The sequence below is a fragment of the Gymnogyps californianus genome, chromosome 22 (genome assembly GCF_018139145.2).
Source record: "Gymnogyps californianus isolate 813 chromosome 22, ASM1813914v2, whole genome shotgun sequence".
NCBI classification, from domain to species: domain Eukaryota; kingdom Metazoa; phylum Chordata; class Aves; order Accipitriformes; family Cathartidae; genus Gymnogyps; species Gymnogyps californianus.
The window spans coordinates 4,770,626-4,785,168 of record NC_059492.1 but is presented as its reverse complement, the minus strand read 5'-3'; the positions used below and the strand labels follow the sequence as shown (position 1 = coordinate 4,785,168).

The following is a 14,543-nucleotide window of genomic DNA, read 5'->3' as shown; positions in this document are numbered from 1 at the left end:
CCGCTCAGCCTGCCTGTGTGTGTTCCTCGCAGAAAGGGCTCCCGGGCAATGCTCAGGGCACGTCTGCATGGGAGGTTGTTCTGGATGGGAGAAAGGCGTCCTATTCCAAACCACTTCCATCTACTCCCAAAGCAGTCTCAGCTTGTTCAGAATAATGCGCCCCTAAAAGCACCCAGGCAAGAAGCGAGGAATGAGCAATTCTGCTCTAAATTCACACCCTGCCGTAATCCAGATTAATTTGCCTGTGTAGCAAACGCTGGGCCTAGGCATGTCGAGGGTAGAATTGCGAAAAGCTCTGCAGGATGTTCCTTTGTGTTGTATCGTGGCTTTAATTAATTAATTATGGCTGAGCCCCTCCAATTGGGCAAGGTGGATGCTGCAGTGCCTTCTTGTGCCTGCCCAGGGCTACGACTCCCGGAGCAGCCCAGTGGCAGCCAACCTGCCTGGCTGGCGGGCAGCGAGGAGCGTGGCTGCGATAACGCGACGCTGATCAATAACAGGGCAGTAAAGGCAATTTTTAATGGGAATTTTGTGTGGAGACATTTCGGAGAGGGCCACCCCCATGCCACGAGGCTTTGTCAGTGATGTTATTCCCGGTTCACGACTGGGAATCCTGAGTGTGTGGTAATGTCCAGCCCTCCCGACTAAGCTGCTCCGCAAACCTTTCGATGTGCTGCATCTGACCCAGCCGTTCTCCCTCTCCTGTAGGATCCTGGTGAACATGGACAACAACATCATCCAGCACTACAGCAACCACATGGCCTTTCTCCTGGACATGGTGGAAGCAGAGGACAAGTTCCAGATCATCCTCAAGGAGCTATAAAGAGCCGCAGGCAGCACTTACTGGGACTTCTCTCAAAGCCGGCAAGTTTGACCCAACAGAACTCAGCCTAGTGCCTCAACTTGTTGCCTTTACTTGAATACACTGCCTCTGGGGAGGGCCTCGGCCTCGCGGTGCCGGGCCGGAGACTGCTTGGAAGATCTGTTATTGATGTGAACCTGGAACTTCTCTCTCTTGAGTTAATTATTATTATTTTTTATTTTATTTTATTCCCTTCTGGCGATGGGCCTGACCTCCTGTTTCACAGCTGGGAACGCGCAGCTCCACTAACATGGCTGTCAGAGCCTGGGCAGAGGCAGGGGACTGCCTCTGCTCGCTGTTTGCCTTGGCCCGTGACTGATCCAACCCTAGGCTTTGGCTTTCTCCCAAACCACCAGTCACGCAGAACCTTCAAACCGTTTCCAGCAGGGCTGAGCCCGGCTCTGAGCTTCTCTCTGTCCACAGAGACTTCCACAGATGCATTTAAAACTCATTGAACGGACACCGCCTGCTCCCGTGCCCCCCACCCTGCCACATCTCTGAGTGTAAATACCACGAAGGCCTCCATAGCCCTTGTTTATACATTTCTGATGTATTGTTCCTTTTATATTTTATATATGTATAAATATGCATTGTTTTATATTTGACTCAGTACGGTGACACAGAGCATTTCAAACACAGGCTGCTTCACATTTCTCCGTGAACTCCTTTTGTAACTGTGTTGTTGGTTTTGTTGTTTTGGATATTCCGTAGTAATAAAGGTTCAAAGACGGAAGTGAACTGTTTTCACCCGGCTCCGGAGCTTGGAGTTGGGAAGGGCCGGGCAGGAGCCCGGGCAGGGAGGCGACCTCTGAGGCACGGAAAGGACTCAAGGTTGGTTTTGCACCGCACAGCGCGAGGGGTTTGTCCGTCTGAACTGTCTCTCCGTGAAGGCGTGACAGACAGCAAGCGCTGCCGAGCTGCTCACGTCGCAGCTACCGCTTCCACCTCTGCACGCAGATCAGCGCCTGGACTCCTCCTGAACCCTCCCCTCCTGGACGCTGGGCTCTCCCTCCCGTTCCGTGCCGGCTGCTGCAGACGTGCCGTCACGGCGCTGCGGGCGGGTGGAGGTTACGGAGCAGTTCTAGGCACATCCCTTTGATGGAGGGATTACGTTACACAGATTTGGTGAAATTCTAAGCAAGTGAAAAAGAAATGCCCTGTTTTACTTCTGCTCATAGGAGGAGCAGCTCAGCCTCTATCCCTTTGGCCAGGCGGTGTCACCGCTGTGTACCTCCTTCCGTGCGCCGCACTGGCTGTTTAAACTCCTCACACCTGCTATCTCTCACCCACCAATCCTTCACCCCTGTGCTAAAATGGTCTGCAGCTGCTTCCCATTTCAGTGAAAAAATACCAAGGGGAGCCCTGTGTTTTCTAATTAATTCTCTGACCACTGAAACCCAGGGACTTTCCTCCTCCCTCATCTTCATCCTCTGCTTTTCCTGTCCGTGTCAGAGAGAGATGCACCTGAGTCCCATGAGTGGGGAAGAGAGAGCAGCTCTACTCCCACTGGGAAGGGGGTTTTGAAATGTTGAAATGCATCAGGCTGGTGAATTTTGGATTACTTAAGTGTTGTTATCACGACAAGGAGGGCCTCTAAGATGAGGCTCAGATAAGTGCGAAGGCTTATCAACCTTGGAAGATCTCTCCCAGCACTCTGCACTCCTTCATCTTCGTATCATAAACTCCTTCTTCAGCAGGATTTCTCTGATTCAGTGTTAGTTCTGCAAGGCCATGCCTACGGTCTTGCTAGAGCAGAATTTCAGCTCCAGTTAAAAACAGGCACACCAGCAATCCCCCAACGCTTAGCGTCGATGGCTGGGAAACCTACAGCTTCCCCTCGTCACCCTGATGCGTCAGGCGGGCGCAGGGGCTCTGCCCTTCTTGGGGAGAGCTCTGCAGCAGGACTCCACGCGCAGGGCACCCTGCCAGCGCTGCCTCCGCAGGGCTGGTCCTGGGGAGGCTGAACCCGTCCTGCCTGACCCCGTGGACAAGCGGTAGCTGCTAAGGTAAGAACAGAGGTTTCCCTCTGCCTGTGGGAGAGGGAGCACCCAGCCCCCTTAGAGACCAAGGGGGTAGGTGGTTCAGGGGAAGCACCGTGTCCTCCGCGCCATCGGAGAGGCCTGAACACAAGGAACCGGTACAAACAGCAGATGGACGGAGCTGGGAGGTTTCTGCACCGCGGTCGTGCTCTCCCCAAGGAGCTGCCGTTGCCCCGGCAGAGGCTGGGGCTCTTGGGGAAAGCCCTGGTAGCGGAGGCGGCTCGCTCTGCCGTGCAGTGCGGCTGTGGGGGTGTTTGTGCACGCAGTGTTACGGGCTTTTGGTGACCTCTCACCCCTCAATTAGTTGCTCAGAAAGTCTGATCTTGGGGCTAACTTCCCACCAGTGTAACCACAGCGCTACCTGTCTGTTCTCTTCTCAGTCGCACTCAACTAACTCCACTGACTCTAGCAGCACTACTCCTAATTTACAACAGCAAAAATCATCTCGCGTTGTAACTTTAGGTTCCCAGCAGAACAATGATGGATTTTGCTGGATTTTACGGTCGCCCATTTCACACCGGCTACGAACCCGTCCTAAGTTTTGCAGGGTGAGAACTGCCCTGGCTGGAGCCATGTGTGTCTGCAGGGCGCAGATGCCTCCCCCCCCCCTTTCTGTTCACGGGCTGCAGGCAGAGAACCAGGTGCTTTTTCTGTGCGGGTTCTGGGTAATCTTGACTTTGTCAGGTTTTAAATCACGGTAACTCCACTGCGTGCAGGGAAATGCCGGTTGATTCACGCCAGCGTAAGAGCAGGCACAGTCACCGCCCCCTGCCACCCCTGCCGAGGGTGGGTGTTTTGCTGACTGGCTCAGTATCGTTCATCCCTTCCAGCAAAGGCGAGTTGCTGGAGAGGTTGCGTAAAGCAGAGCTCCCAAATATGTGAAAGCATTCTTGACTCTTTGCCCGGAGCCCACCAGTTCCTTTTGAAGATTAAGATACGAGTGATGAAGGCGATTCACCTCTGAGCGAACAAAGGTCGTGTGAAAGTATGAACCCACTTCTGGTTTGCAAAGGGCTCGCGCTGACAAACGAAAGCAGCTTCCTCTGGAGCGGTGCCTGCTCCGGACAGTCGGCAGCTGGTTTGTGCTGACTCGAGTCACAAACGCTCAAGTCAACTGCCTTGTAAAAGGTACACGGAGGGTGTCCAGGCACAGGCGCACCGCGGAGGTCTGACACGCGTTCCGCACCGGCGTCGTGCTTCAGCTGCACGGACCCAAGCGTCCGTCCTCTGAGCGAGCAAGCGGCAGAGGTGCAGGATTTGCCCTCGCTGCCCTTCTCACGTAGTTCTACCCAGACAAGAAAGGAGTCCCCACCAGGGTAACATCTCCTCTGGGCATGGTCAGTCTCCAGCACCCGTTTTCTCTTTGGTTTATCAGATGAAAGCACCAAGAGGAGGTTGGGTTTTTTTTGCAATGCCCATTAATTATAGTAATTATTCAACAGCTACAAAACTGGAAGCTTTCAAATCAACTTCAGCTAATGATCATCTTCCAATATACAGTACCAAGTACCGCTAATTAGCTGCCGAGCTGTCAGCGAGCTAAGCGCGGCAGGCTGAGGACGGGAGCGCCTACTGTGAGTTAGCGCGTGCTTTGCAGAGTTCGAGGGAAGGCCTGCGTGGGGAAGCCTGCCCTGGTGTCCGGGTTCTGCTGCTCGCAGCGCTGGGAGCCCCTTCCTGCCGTAGCTGCAGATGAAGGAATGCTCGCCGAGTGCTCTGGGTGAATAAGCGCCTGCAATGACAGAGATGCAGAAAAAAAGAGAAACATAGCAGCGCGTGAGCTGAGTTGTGCAAGAGCTCTGGTATCCCCAGTGCTGGGTGGAGGGCTCTGCTCTTCCCTTCTACAAATAACACCCAGTTTCTATGTCTTTATTCACGCTTATTCATTCCTTGCCTCATCAACCAAGCAGCTGAGGATCTCGGCGTGTGGTGTGGTTCTCCATCGCTATAAAGGGAAAAACAGCATCCTGTGTTTTGTTAGGACACCCACGCGTTGTGTTTGGTGATGCCCTGGCGCTGTGTTGGGTATCGGAGAGGAAAATGAAACTCTGCATCTGTTTTGCAGTGTGGAAAGCTTTACTGAAGTCAGTGAGGGTCCCCTCCGCTCTGCTTTCTCACTTAATTCCTCGGGTAGTTCCCTGGATTTGTGTAACTACATTTCTGATCGGTGAGATGGGTACTAAAACCCTCAGCCTGCGTGAATGTCCCGGTATCTTCATCCAGAAAGTGTCCTTGGCCGTAGAATTAGAGTTTAGTGCAACCGTTTGGTGTGCACAGACTTGGGTTTAGCTTCAGTGTGTCGAGGGCTGTCTTGATTGTACATTTGACTGTGACTCCTGTGCAAGGAATCACCCAGAGTTCCTGGAGACACTGAGACCCTGGCTCCAAACAGCCCAGGCATCAACAACTGAATAACCAGCCTTTAATAACGCTGCTGCTTTGTGCCAGCCACCGACCGATTTAATTGTGAAGTATTTTGCCTCCCTGTAGTTCTGCTCTTTGTGGTACAGTACAGAGAAGTTCTGTACGTATTGTGCATTCTTGTGGGCAAAGGGCTCACGTCACCTCTAATCTCACGACTGGGAGTTTGCATCCAGCGGAATTTTATTCCCCTCTTTTCAGGCTAGAGCTGAAAGGAGATGTGGGGGTTTTCTAGCAACAGAGAAGACTACATGGATGGCAACGTCCGTGGTGACGGTGTCCCCTTGCCCTTTTCATGCACTGCCATGGTATTGCATGGGTTTCTAATCAAACTGGCATAAAGGACTGATGAAAATGAAAGCGGGCATTTCTCCACCATTTGCAGAACGTATTTCTAGCCCATTCCTTTCCTCTTTAATTAATTTGGTAACCATCCTTGACAATTGTGGGCCAGATCTTCAGCATGAATAAACTGGCCTAGCTCTGTTCCTTTAACTGAAACAGACTGATTTACGTTGGCTGGGGATCTTGTCCTAGCTTAGTCAGCAGAACAGCTCTCGGGGAGCCGGCGTGTTGATGCAGTGCGTTGCAAGTCCGGGATACGATCCGGACACGGCTCCAGAAAAGCCCATTACCCCATTCGTGCTGCCGCAAGGGCTCTGGAGAGACTAATGGCACCAGCGTGTTCTCTCGCTGTCTGTGGCTGGTACAAAATCTGCAGCTGGCTAAGTTCAAACGCTAGAAATAATAGCAGTATTGCTATTTTCTGCTCTTCCAGCCCTTCAGTAGCCTCCCAGAAGGACTTAAGAATCTTAGAAGAAATAAACAGGGCAAGAAGTATGAGTCTGACTAACTGAAAAAATAATGTTACTTGCGCCTGGCAACAATTAGCCAACGGGCACGGAGGGACCCGATCCGCGCAGGCTGAGCTGGGCTCTGCCTCCACCCCCTGACCAGCTCGGGATCCGCGTGGTCAAGAACTGCTCCACACAAGGAGACCGCAGCAGGATTTGTCCCTCCATCTGCCTCTCTCTTATCAACGCTAACGTCGGGGTCAAAATTCGGCGCTGTTCCTTGCGTGAGCTGTCCCTTTGCCCTCGAGGAACAACTCCAGCTGGGACCGCTGCCTGCAGGAGCCAGGCAGCTGCCCACTGGTCCCGGCCAGAGGGACTGGTGGCTGTCAGTGTAACTCAGCGTGCTGTATTTAACCCATTCCTCACTGAGGCGGGGTCCCTCCTCCCGCTTCCCCGGGCATTTCCTGATTACCAGCTGCAGGATGTGTTTCTTCTCCCGTTTTACTCAGCTTTACGTCAGGAAAGCTCCGGTGAAGCCTGTGGAGGACAGGACAGCCAGAGGGAATAAACCCAAGGAGACGGTGCTGAGGTGCTCCGTAACGCCGCTCTCCAGCTGGGGCACGGAGGCTCTCCCTGCTGTAAGAAGGCATGCTTCCCCGCTCCTCTCTCTCCCTGCAAGTGCTCCTCTCTTCCAATCAAATAGAAAAGTATTGCAGGTGAAACATCTGTTGTGCCAACAGCCAGAATTATGTGATAGTTTTACACATGCACCGGAACTCACAGAACCTGTTTGTCAAATGCACTGACAGTCACTGACGCTTTAATGGCCTTTACATTGCAAACATGCTTTTTTCAATCTTGCCTTTAAAAATAATATTGTAAAATATGGACCAGCAAGTTGGACAAAGAGCTGCTAGTCAGGACTCTAGCGCTGCTTCTGCCACGTTGCTGCTGTGCGGCCCTTTGGATGGTATTAGACCATCTAAAGGCGTCAGGAGAGGCTATGCTCTGATCTTCTAAGGATTTAGACACTTAGTGCTCATCACAAACCTACTGCCCCCAGTCCACAAAAGGTCCTACATGCCATGTGCTACTGAGTTAAGTGCCTTTCCGAAATGGCGTGCGTCTTCAGGTGTCCACATGCCTTGCGGGTGAGCTCTCCTAATTTCTGTGCTTCATTCTTTTTCCTGTCGAGTGGGCAATAGCGCTGTTTAGTCACATTTGTGTTTTGCTGTCTCTAGTAGTGAGAAGTACTTCAGAACAATTCTTGTTTTTACCTGCTCCAGGGAACCCTTCCTGTGATCCACGCTCTGTCCATCGCCCCGTGTTTGAGGAAACGCAGCACGTGAGCAGTCCTGCTTTGGAGACCCTTTGTAATCCCCAAGATCGTACTGCCCAGGCCCAGGCGAAGGGGGATCTTTACAAGGTGGGATGGCTGGAGCCGAAAGAGTCAAGCAGAATTTCTGCCTGTCAGGAGAAAAAGAGATTTGAGGAACTTCTCCCACACTGATGGCGTTGTATGTCTGGAAATAAAAGCTGTGGTTTCTGTTAAGTGCCCTGGGGAGGTGGATGCTTTCTCCTCCTAAGCCAAAATCTCTGGGAAATGATCTGGGGAAAAAAGGGTCCAACTGCAATGCCATAGACAGCCCGCCTTGTTTATTGTAAAATAGAAAGACCTGCCAGTGGTCCAGCCTCTGTAGAGACCTGGCTGCTCAGCTACTCCAGAGCAAGATAGCGCTGAAACCAAGACAGCGATGCCAAATGGCTCCAACTGGGAGTTCCTCCCATTCTCTCCCACTGACTGAAACAGGAGAGGGAGCAGGCTCGAACCCCAGCAGCTGGGCGTGGAGTGTTTTTGTGTTTTCTGATAATACAGACTGGCGATCTTCTCTCCTCACATTTAATTTGCCCTTTCCTCTAGCCCTCTGTCCTTATCGGATGCCACTTGGCATTGCTTCCCTCCCAGCCTACAGCTTCCCACTCTTTTTACAAAACCCCTGTTGTAAGATACAACTGCTGAGAGATGTAGTAAAGATACACCTGTTGGGTAAGGAGAGCCGTGGGCTTTCTCATGTTCTCATTCTTTTCCATGGTCAGGAATTTATTGTTGATCTTAATCTTAGGGCAGGCAACGTCACTGCATGGTGACAATAAATTTACTTGAACGATTTGCTGAGAGGCAGATTTATTTGTCTTCTCATAAGGATACCAAGGGGGAGGAGGGCTTGGGAGACGGGAGTTTCCTTTCATGCCTTTTAATCTCTTTGAAACAAGCGGAATACAAGGGAATGGCAGTTCTGGCTTGAAGGAAGTACTTGAGACTTTTACAAGCCTCCTTCCAGCTCTCATTCCCAGCCTTAGCAGGGGCTGAGGAAATGCCCGCGTTTTACCCGTCAGGTTCCCTGAGATGCTGTGCAGCCACGAGCATCCCTCACCGTTCCTGCCCAGTGGTTCCCAGATTTGACTCTTTATGCCCAGTGCGTTCCTCTGGGGGTGAGTTTAGGCACTGGCAGTGCAAAAGAAACACAGCCTAACGCTTAAAACCTCTGCCTGGGATAGGAAGGATCTTTTTCCAGGTCATGTGTGCTCTGGCTTCTTGCTCTGTACAATGGGGATAAGAAACTACCCCTACATCATAAGGGTGGTGCAGTATTTAATTACTGTTTGTAAATGTCTGAGAGCTCATCTGATAAAGGTACCTCTGATACACTGCTCCGGGGTGTTAGCAACCCACACTCCCCTTCAAGGCAGTGCAGTGTAACGCTTCCACCTCTGAGCCAGTTCCTGCAAACCTGTGGCAATAACTGGCCCCATTGGGCCAGGCCATACAGTGGGACACCGTGGGATCACTCTGCTGTCTGCCATATTTTCCTGTGTCCCGTGGAAGCGGCACGTCTTCCAGGCTGGACTTACCTGAAAGGAGTTTTCTTTGCTGCCTTGGTAGGTTTATGCGGCTGATAGGTTGCAGGCTCTGGAGTAAATCTGCACATCCTCGTTAGGCGGGAGGTCTTTGACTTGAAGCAAGACGTTATACCCTTGGGAGACACCTTGATGAGGGAATCGTTGATGTCGTAGTGACCTGCAAGACAAACAGGAAAGGGATGTAAATACCAAACGAGGCCACGAGAGTGGCACTGAGGAAGGAGAGTGCATCAGTCAGTGAATGTAACAGAAGGAAAAAGAACTGGTATAACAGGACTGTGTGGGGAAATTGCTTCTGGATTTAAAAAGTGCTGTCCTGGGCTGAGCTTATTTCGAGGGACGCTGATAAGGCAACACTCAACTTTGTCCTGAGCATAGGAACAAACGGAGATATTAGCAATTTTAAAGAATCAAACAAACAGGAGGAGAACTCGCACGTGGTATAACTTGTAAGATAAGCTACAAAGCTACGTGCTCTCACACTCCAGGTCTCAAACCTCACCAGGCAATGGGCCAGGAGTAGACTTCTTTTGCAGCTTGAGTACTGTGGAGCTTGGTACATTATACACTAATGTGGCTTCTCCTGAAGCCTCTGGCATTTACACGGAGTTGTGGGGTGTTCTAGTGATTCCTTACGGCTACTCAAAACTGTCAGGATGGTTTCCGGACGGTTGTCTCAGCAGAGATTCAAAGGGATTCAAAGACCCACAGCTCTTGGAAGGGAGACTCAGTAGTGTCCTGACACCAGCTTAAATCTAACACGCCCGAAGAAGCTCCGAGTGACCTGAGTTTGTGTGCGATGGTGCTCTGCACCCTGGAGGATCAGAACCAAAATCGCCAGCAACATCTTTCCTCCCAGCTCAAGGCTCACGTACGTGGAGAAGGCCATTTTCCAAATTTTTCCAAATTTAATCCTCTTGTGGTTTTGGACATAAACACTGTCTGGCCAGAAACGTTGTTGCTTTGCTTGCAGAAATCCGTAGAGGTCTGTTTCAGAAAAAGAAAAAGGGCTTGTGAATGCCTTTGAATTGACTTTACCTGTGGGTAATTACCAACAAAGAAAAACCCACATTTAAAATCCAGTTGTCTCCATTGTGAGTGACTCTAATGATACAGCTGTAGGCCGTATTAGGACCAAAATCTGGGAGTGCTTACCAATTGTAGGTAGGTCTCTTTGTGACTGCCCGGCATGTGAAGGTTGCATTTACACAGACGCCGAGGACTTGAAACTCTTGCAGAAAATGTGGCTTTGTGTGTTTAACTGCCGTCTCCAGACTTCTCCGACGTCAGCTGTTAAGTGTCCGGTTTTGTTCCCGTCACCACCTGAGCACAGAATTTGAGGCGGTGCTGCCAAGACGCCAAAGGGGCATCTGCGTGGCAGCCCCTGGAAAGCGCTACAGAGAAAAGGAGACGTCTCTGTGGCTGCCGCGGCTGGGCCTGCAGGGTGGGCTGATGCCTTTGAGCTAAGGATGACTCCAAGACTCTGTATTTCAGGTCGTTCAAGCCTGCAGATAACCGCTGGAGTGTTTGTGCCCTCCTGCAGCTCACACCGAGCTCGGTGTGCAGCACCGTTGTTAGGCTGCTAGCGGTCCCCGAGCTAATTAACTCGGACGGAGGTGCCAAAAGTCCCCGGGGGAGCAGGTCATGCCGCTCTTCTGGAGCGCTCAGCTACCTGCTGCAGTCACTGCCCTGCTGCGCACTGCGGCTCTTCTACAAAATCGACACAAAATCTCACAGAAAAAAGTGAGAATTGCTCTCCTTACAGAGTCAAAAAACCTATGGTGCCAAAGGTTCTACGAGTTACCCAAAATCACAGGATAGAGCACTGGTGAAATGGGACAAAGGAAAGAGTCTTCAGATTCCCAGGAGGAAGCCTTACCTCCTGGAACATGCTCTGGGATTTAAAGCTTTTTATTGTTGGCTGCTGAAATTGACTTTTTCTGTTCGGGCTATAATTACAGAAAACATCTGATGCTCAAGGCTAATTCAATGATGTAAGTGGAAGAGTCCAGTTCAAGCACAAGAGTGAGGAGGTACCAAGAAGATACCTGCGTTAAAGATTCAAACACAAAAAGACTGGTGCTTTTTCCCTGGGTTTTTTTTTCTTATGTTTCCTATAGTAAGCTGGTGAAATGCCTACAATAGTCATGATGTTTAGCTGGCTTTATTTTAATATAGGGTTTGGTCCCAGAGCTGAAGACGGCCTTGAGGACAGCTCGGGACACTGTTTTCTTGTTTCTCACTCATTTTTTCTCCAATATTCGTCCATTTTCAGCTGTCACTGCCTCAAAAGCAGATCCTCCAGTTACTAGACCAAAGTTCCTTTTTGCCTGAGTGAGAGCAGTGACCACGTAAAGACTGCAGGGTTTGTCCGCCTTTTTCTTCAGATGTCTCTTTGTCTATAGTCATAAATTATCAGACACTGCCATCTTTTAAATAGATAGTTTCCTGTTCTGCCTCTTGTAGGTTAGATATTATCTCCTACAGTAAATCATGAGTCAGTGATTAATTCAAGAAGGCCGTTCCCAGAAGCAAATTCTTACAATGTTAAAAATAATATGATGCAAATCCATTATAGTATGATATAGAAAATAATTATGGCCTGCAAACTAGTTTAATCAACTTAGAACATGCTGGGGCAGATACTCAGTCGGAGTGAGTCATTATAAGAAAGTTCACAGTCTTAGCGTATAGGTTGTGTGAGCGAACATGATTACCCCATGTCAGCTGAGTCTCGGTAACTCTGTACGTGTGCTCTTTGCACACCCAAATTGTGAGGTAAGACATGTTTGTTTAAAACACCTTTGCTGATGTTTAAACTGTATCAAATTACTATAAAAGCATGAATTGCTTCAAGAACATGCATGCAGCCAGTTCAGATGTCTCAGCTGATGAGTGGCAGCTTATTAAGCTTATTAAATTGTGTCGTCTTCATTCTGTCTTAAACAGCTATGCAAAGTCATCAAATATTAGAGGATCAACGTGCTCTGCCTCACCGCGCAGTGGACGTATCTCGCGTTAAAGTGCAGTTTGAAAGGGGACAGCTCACTAGGAAATGGCTGCAACGCAGACATGCTGCGCAGAAAAAGACAAAAACTCTCTCTAAAGAAGAACAAAACAATCCAAAAGTAATCACAGCTATAGCAAGACACCATTGAAGGGACAGAAAAGTCCATTAGCAGTGCGTATATTATTATAAACTATCTGATAATTGTTAATAACACTTTGTGTTTTTAATATCTTCCGTATCTCAAAACGTTCTGAATTCCTGGGGACTAAAGCTTACGACACCCCAGCGAAGCCTGGTCACCGTGGCATGGGTGGGGAGGATCAGGCACAGAACAGTTAAGTGACTTCTTACACAAGGGTGAATCAGCAGGAGGTTCAGGAACTGAACCTGAAGGCTAGGTCCTCAGCTGATACAAACTGGCACAGTTCCACAGCGAGTGGAAGGGCACAGTCAATTACATCAGTTGTGCGTACGCAGACCTGATTCCCAGCTCTGAGGTTGAACCTCAAAAGCCAGTACCTGTTAAAGACGTAACGTTCACCTGCCTTGAGCTTCTTGGCAGAAGTTCCCCATAACCAACCGACGCAGGTTGGCTTTCTGGGATGAAAACTCATGGGATGCTATGGGGTCTTTCAGTGTCAAAGCCAGTGGACGTGGCAAGGACAGGGGTTGCTGCCATCCCAGGGTCAGGGATCTGTTCTTCCTCCCTTGGTATTGAAGAGTTACGGCCCGATGCGTGCTCAAGGTTCACAACAGTTTGGGGTACATCTGCAGCACGGTCAGAGGCGAGACAGCAGATCATGTGGAAATACCTGACCTAGCTTCACGCTCCTTCGTTTAGGTGTCGGTGCCAAACTGCCCACAGTGGCACAGACCCCGAAATCATCAGGCACAGGATAAGTTCCTGGTGTAAAGGTCTGGGCTGTTGCAGCTACCCTGAGAGCTGCACCCAAACTAGGTAGGTGACAGCTAGTTTTCTGTGTTTTCATTCTAGCAAGAGAAATATCACACGTGCTGACCGAGCTGTGTTAGTTACCTCTCTCCTGGGGCAAACGCAAGGAGGCACAGGCACAGGCTCACGCCGATGCTAATGGGACGGCTCCTTTCCCCGCTACATCCCTGCTCTTCCTCTTTCTGAGCGCAGACCAAAACGTAGCAATTCTTTTAGGAATAACTCGGAGAACAGTGATGCTGGAACAGAGCAGTCGTCCATACAGTCCATATGTGTCCATATGTATCTAAACAACTTTTAAACCTCGCTTACAATCGGTCTTACTGGCCCTTATGGCTGAGTTCCACAAATGAACTACTATTAATTTTTTTTTCATTATTTTTATATCTGTTGCTCCAAACAGCTTTCATGGTAAATTGCCATCCCAGTTTACAAATGGAGAATGAACATTGTTTGTACAATTACTTCCTTCTTTCAAGTTTAAATTTATTAGTTTTTAAGTTTATGCTGATATCCTTCTGTTTTATATGATATGGGAGAAGCTCACTATTTCATTTTTCTTAATTATCTCACATACATTTAAAGCCATCTTATTTGCCTTCTCTCTAAATTAAACATCTTCAGTGTTTTCAGTCTTTACTGGGACTCTAATGATCATATATCTTATTTCTAAATGGAGTCTATTTCTGCCGTAGCCTTTTTTTAGAGTTAGGATGGCCAGAACTAAACATAACATTCCAGCTGAAGGTGTACCAGCAGCATAAATGACAGTATTATCGTATTTCCCGTATCATTTTCCAAGTCATCACTTGCACTCCTGAATTTTATGCTTTAATTGTAATTGTGCATTGAAGTAGACATCTTCATTGTTTCAAAATCATAATCTTTTAATCCAAGTCTCCTGTTGCATGGAAAACTGAATATTTCTGAGCATGAGGAAGATCAAATTTCTCTACTGTCTACACGGCAATTTGTATAGACTGGGAGCCACAGCAAATCTAAAATCTCACCTGTAACATCTGAGTTAGACGTCATTAATTCAGCGTGTGGGCAGAATGCCTTATTCGCAGTCACCACACCTTTCCTGACTCTGTTCTCTTTCTGGGCTTTTTGAAAAGAGGACTGGGCGGGATTCTATTTATAGAGCCAAATAAATCAAAACCCGCCTGTGTCGTACACGATACCTCCAGCTCTTCAGATGTGGTCCCACGAAGTGCTGAATGCCCTTGGTAGCATGCCCTACTTCTGCCAGTCCCAGAAAAAAAAAGTGGGACTTGGAAGGTCTGGGACCGTACAAGATGAAAGAAATAGCTTTGTACTAACATAAATGTGAAATTATTCCAGCATGTAGGGTGGAAAGAGCTGAAGTTCCTGATCTTTAAGAGCATTCTACCATTATGTGAACTTCATTAAGTGTCTTGTCTGCCAGTTACCAATGGAAAATATGCTGGAAGTGCCTGGAAGCAACTTAGTTCCCGTTCTGATGACTTCAGAGTTGGATTCTGACAGTGATCAAATGCCTCCCCCCAAAACCAGTGTGTGCATA

General features: G+C 49.1%; 1 protein-coding gene across 1 annotated transcript in view; it reads left to right on the top strand.

Moving 5' to 3' along the window:
* GRHL3 (grainyhead like transcription factor 3) overlaps positions 1–1,416 on the top strand; it is a 29,361-nt gene extending 27,945 nt beyond the window's left edge. The window contains exon 16 of the mRNA XM_050909873.1: positions 709–1,416. Within this exon, the coding sequence (XP_050765830.1) occupies positions 709–823 (115 nt within the window). The 3' untranslated portion in view covers positions 824–1,416. The remainder of the gene's footprint in view (positions 1–708) is intronic.
* Positions 1,417–14,543: the final 13,127 nt, after the last annotated feature.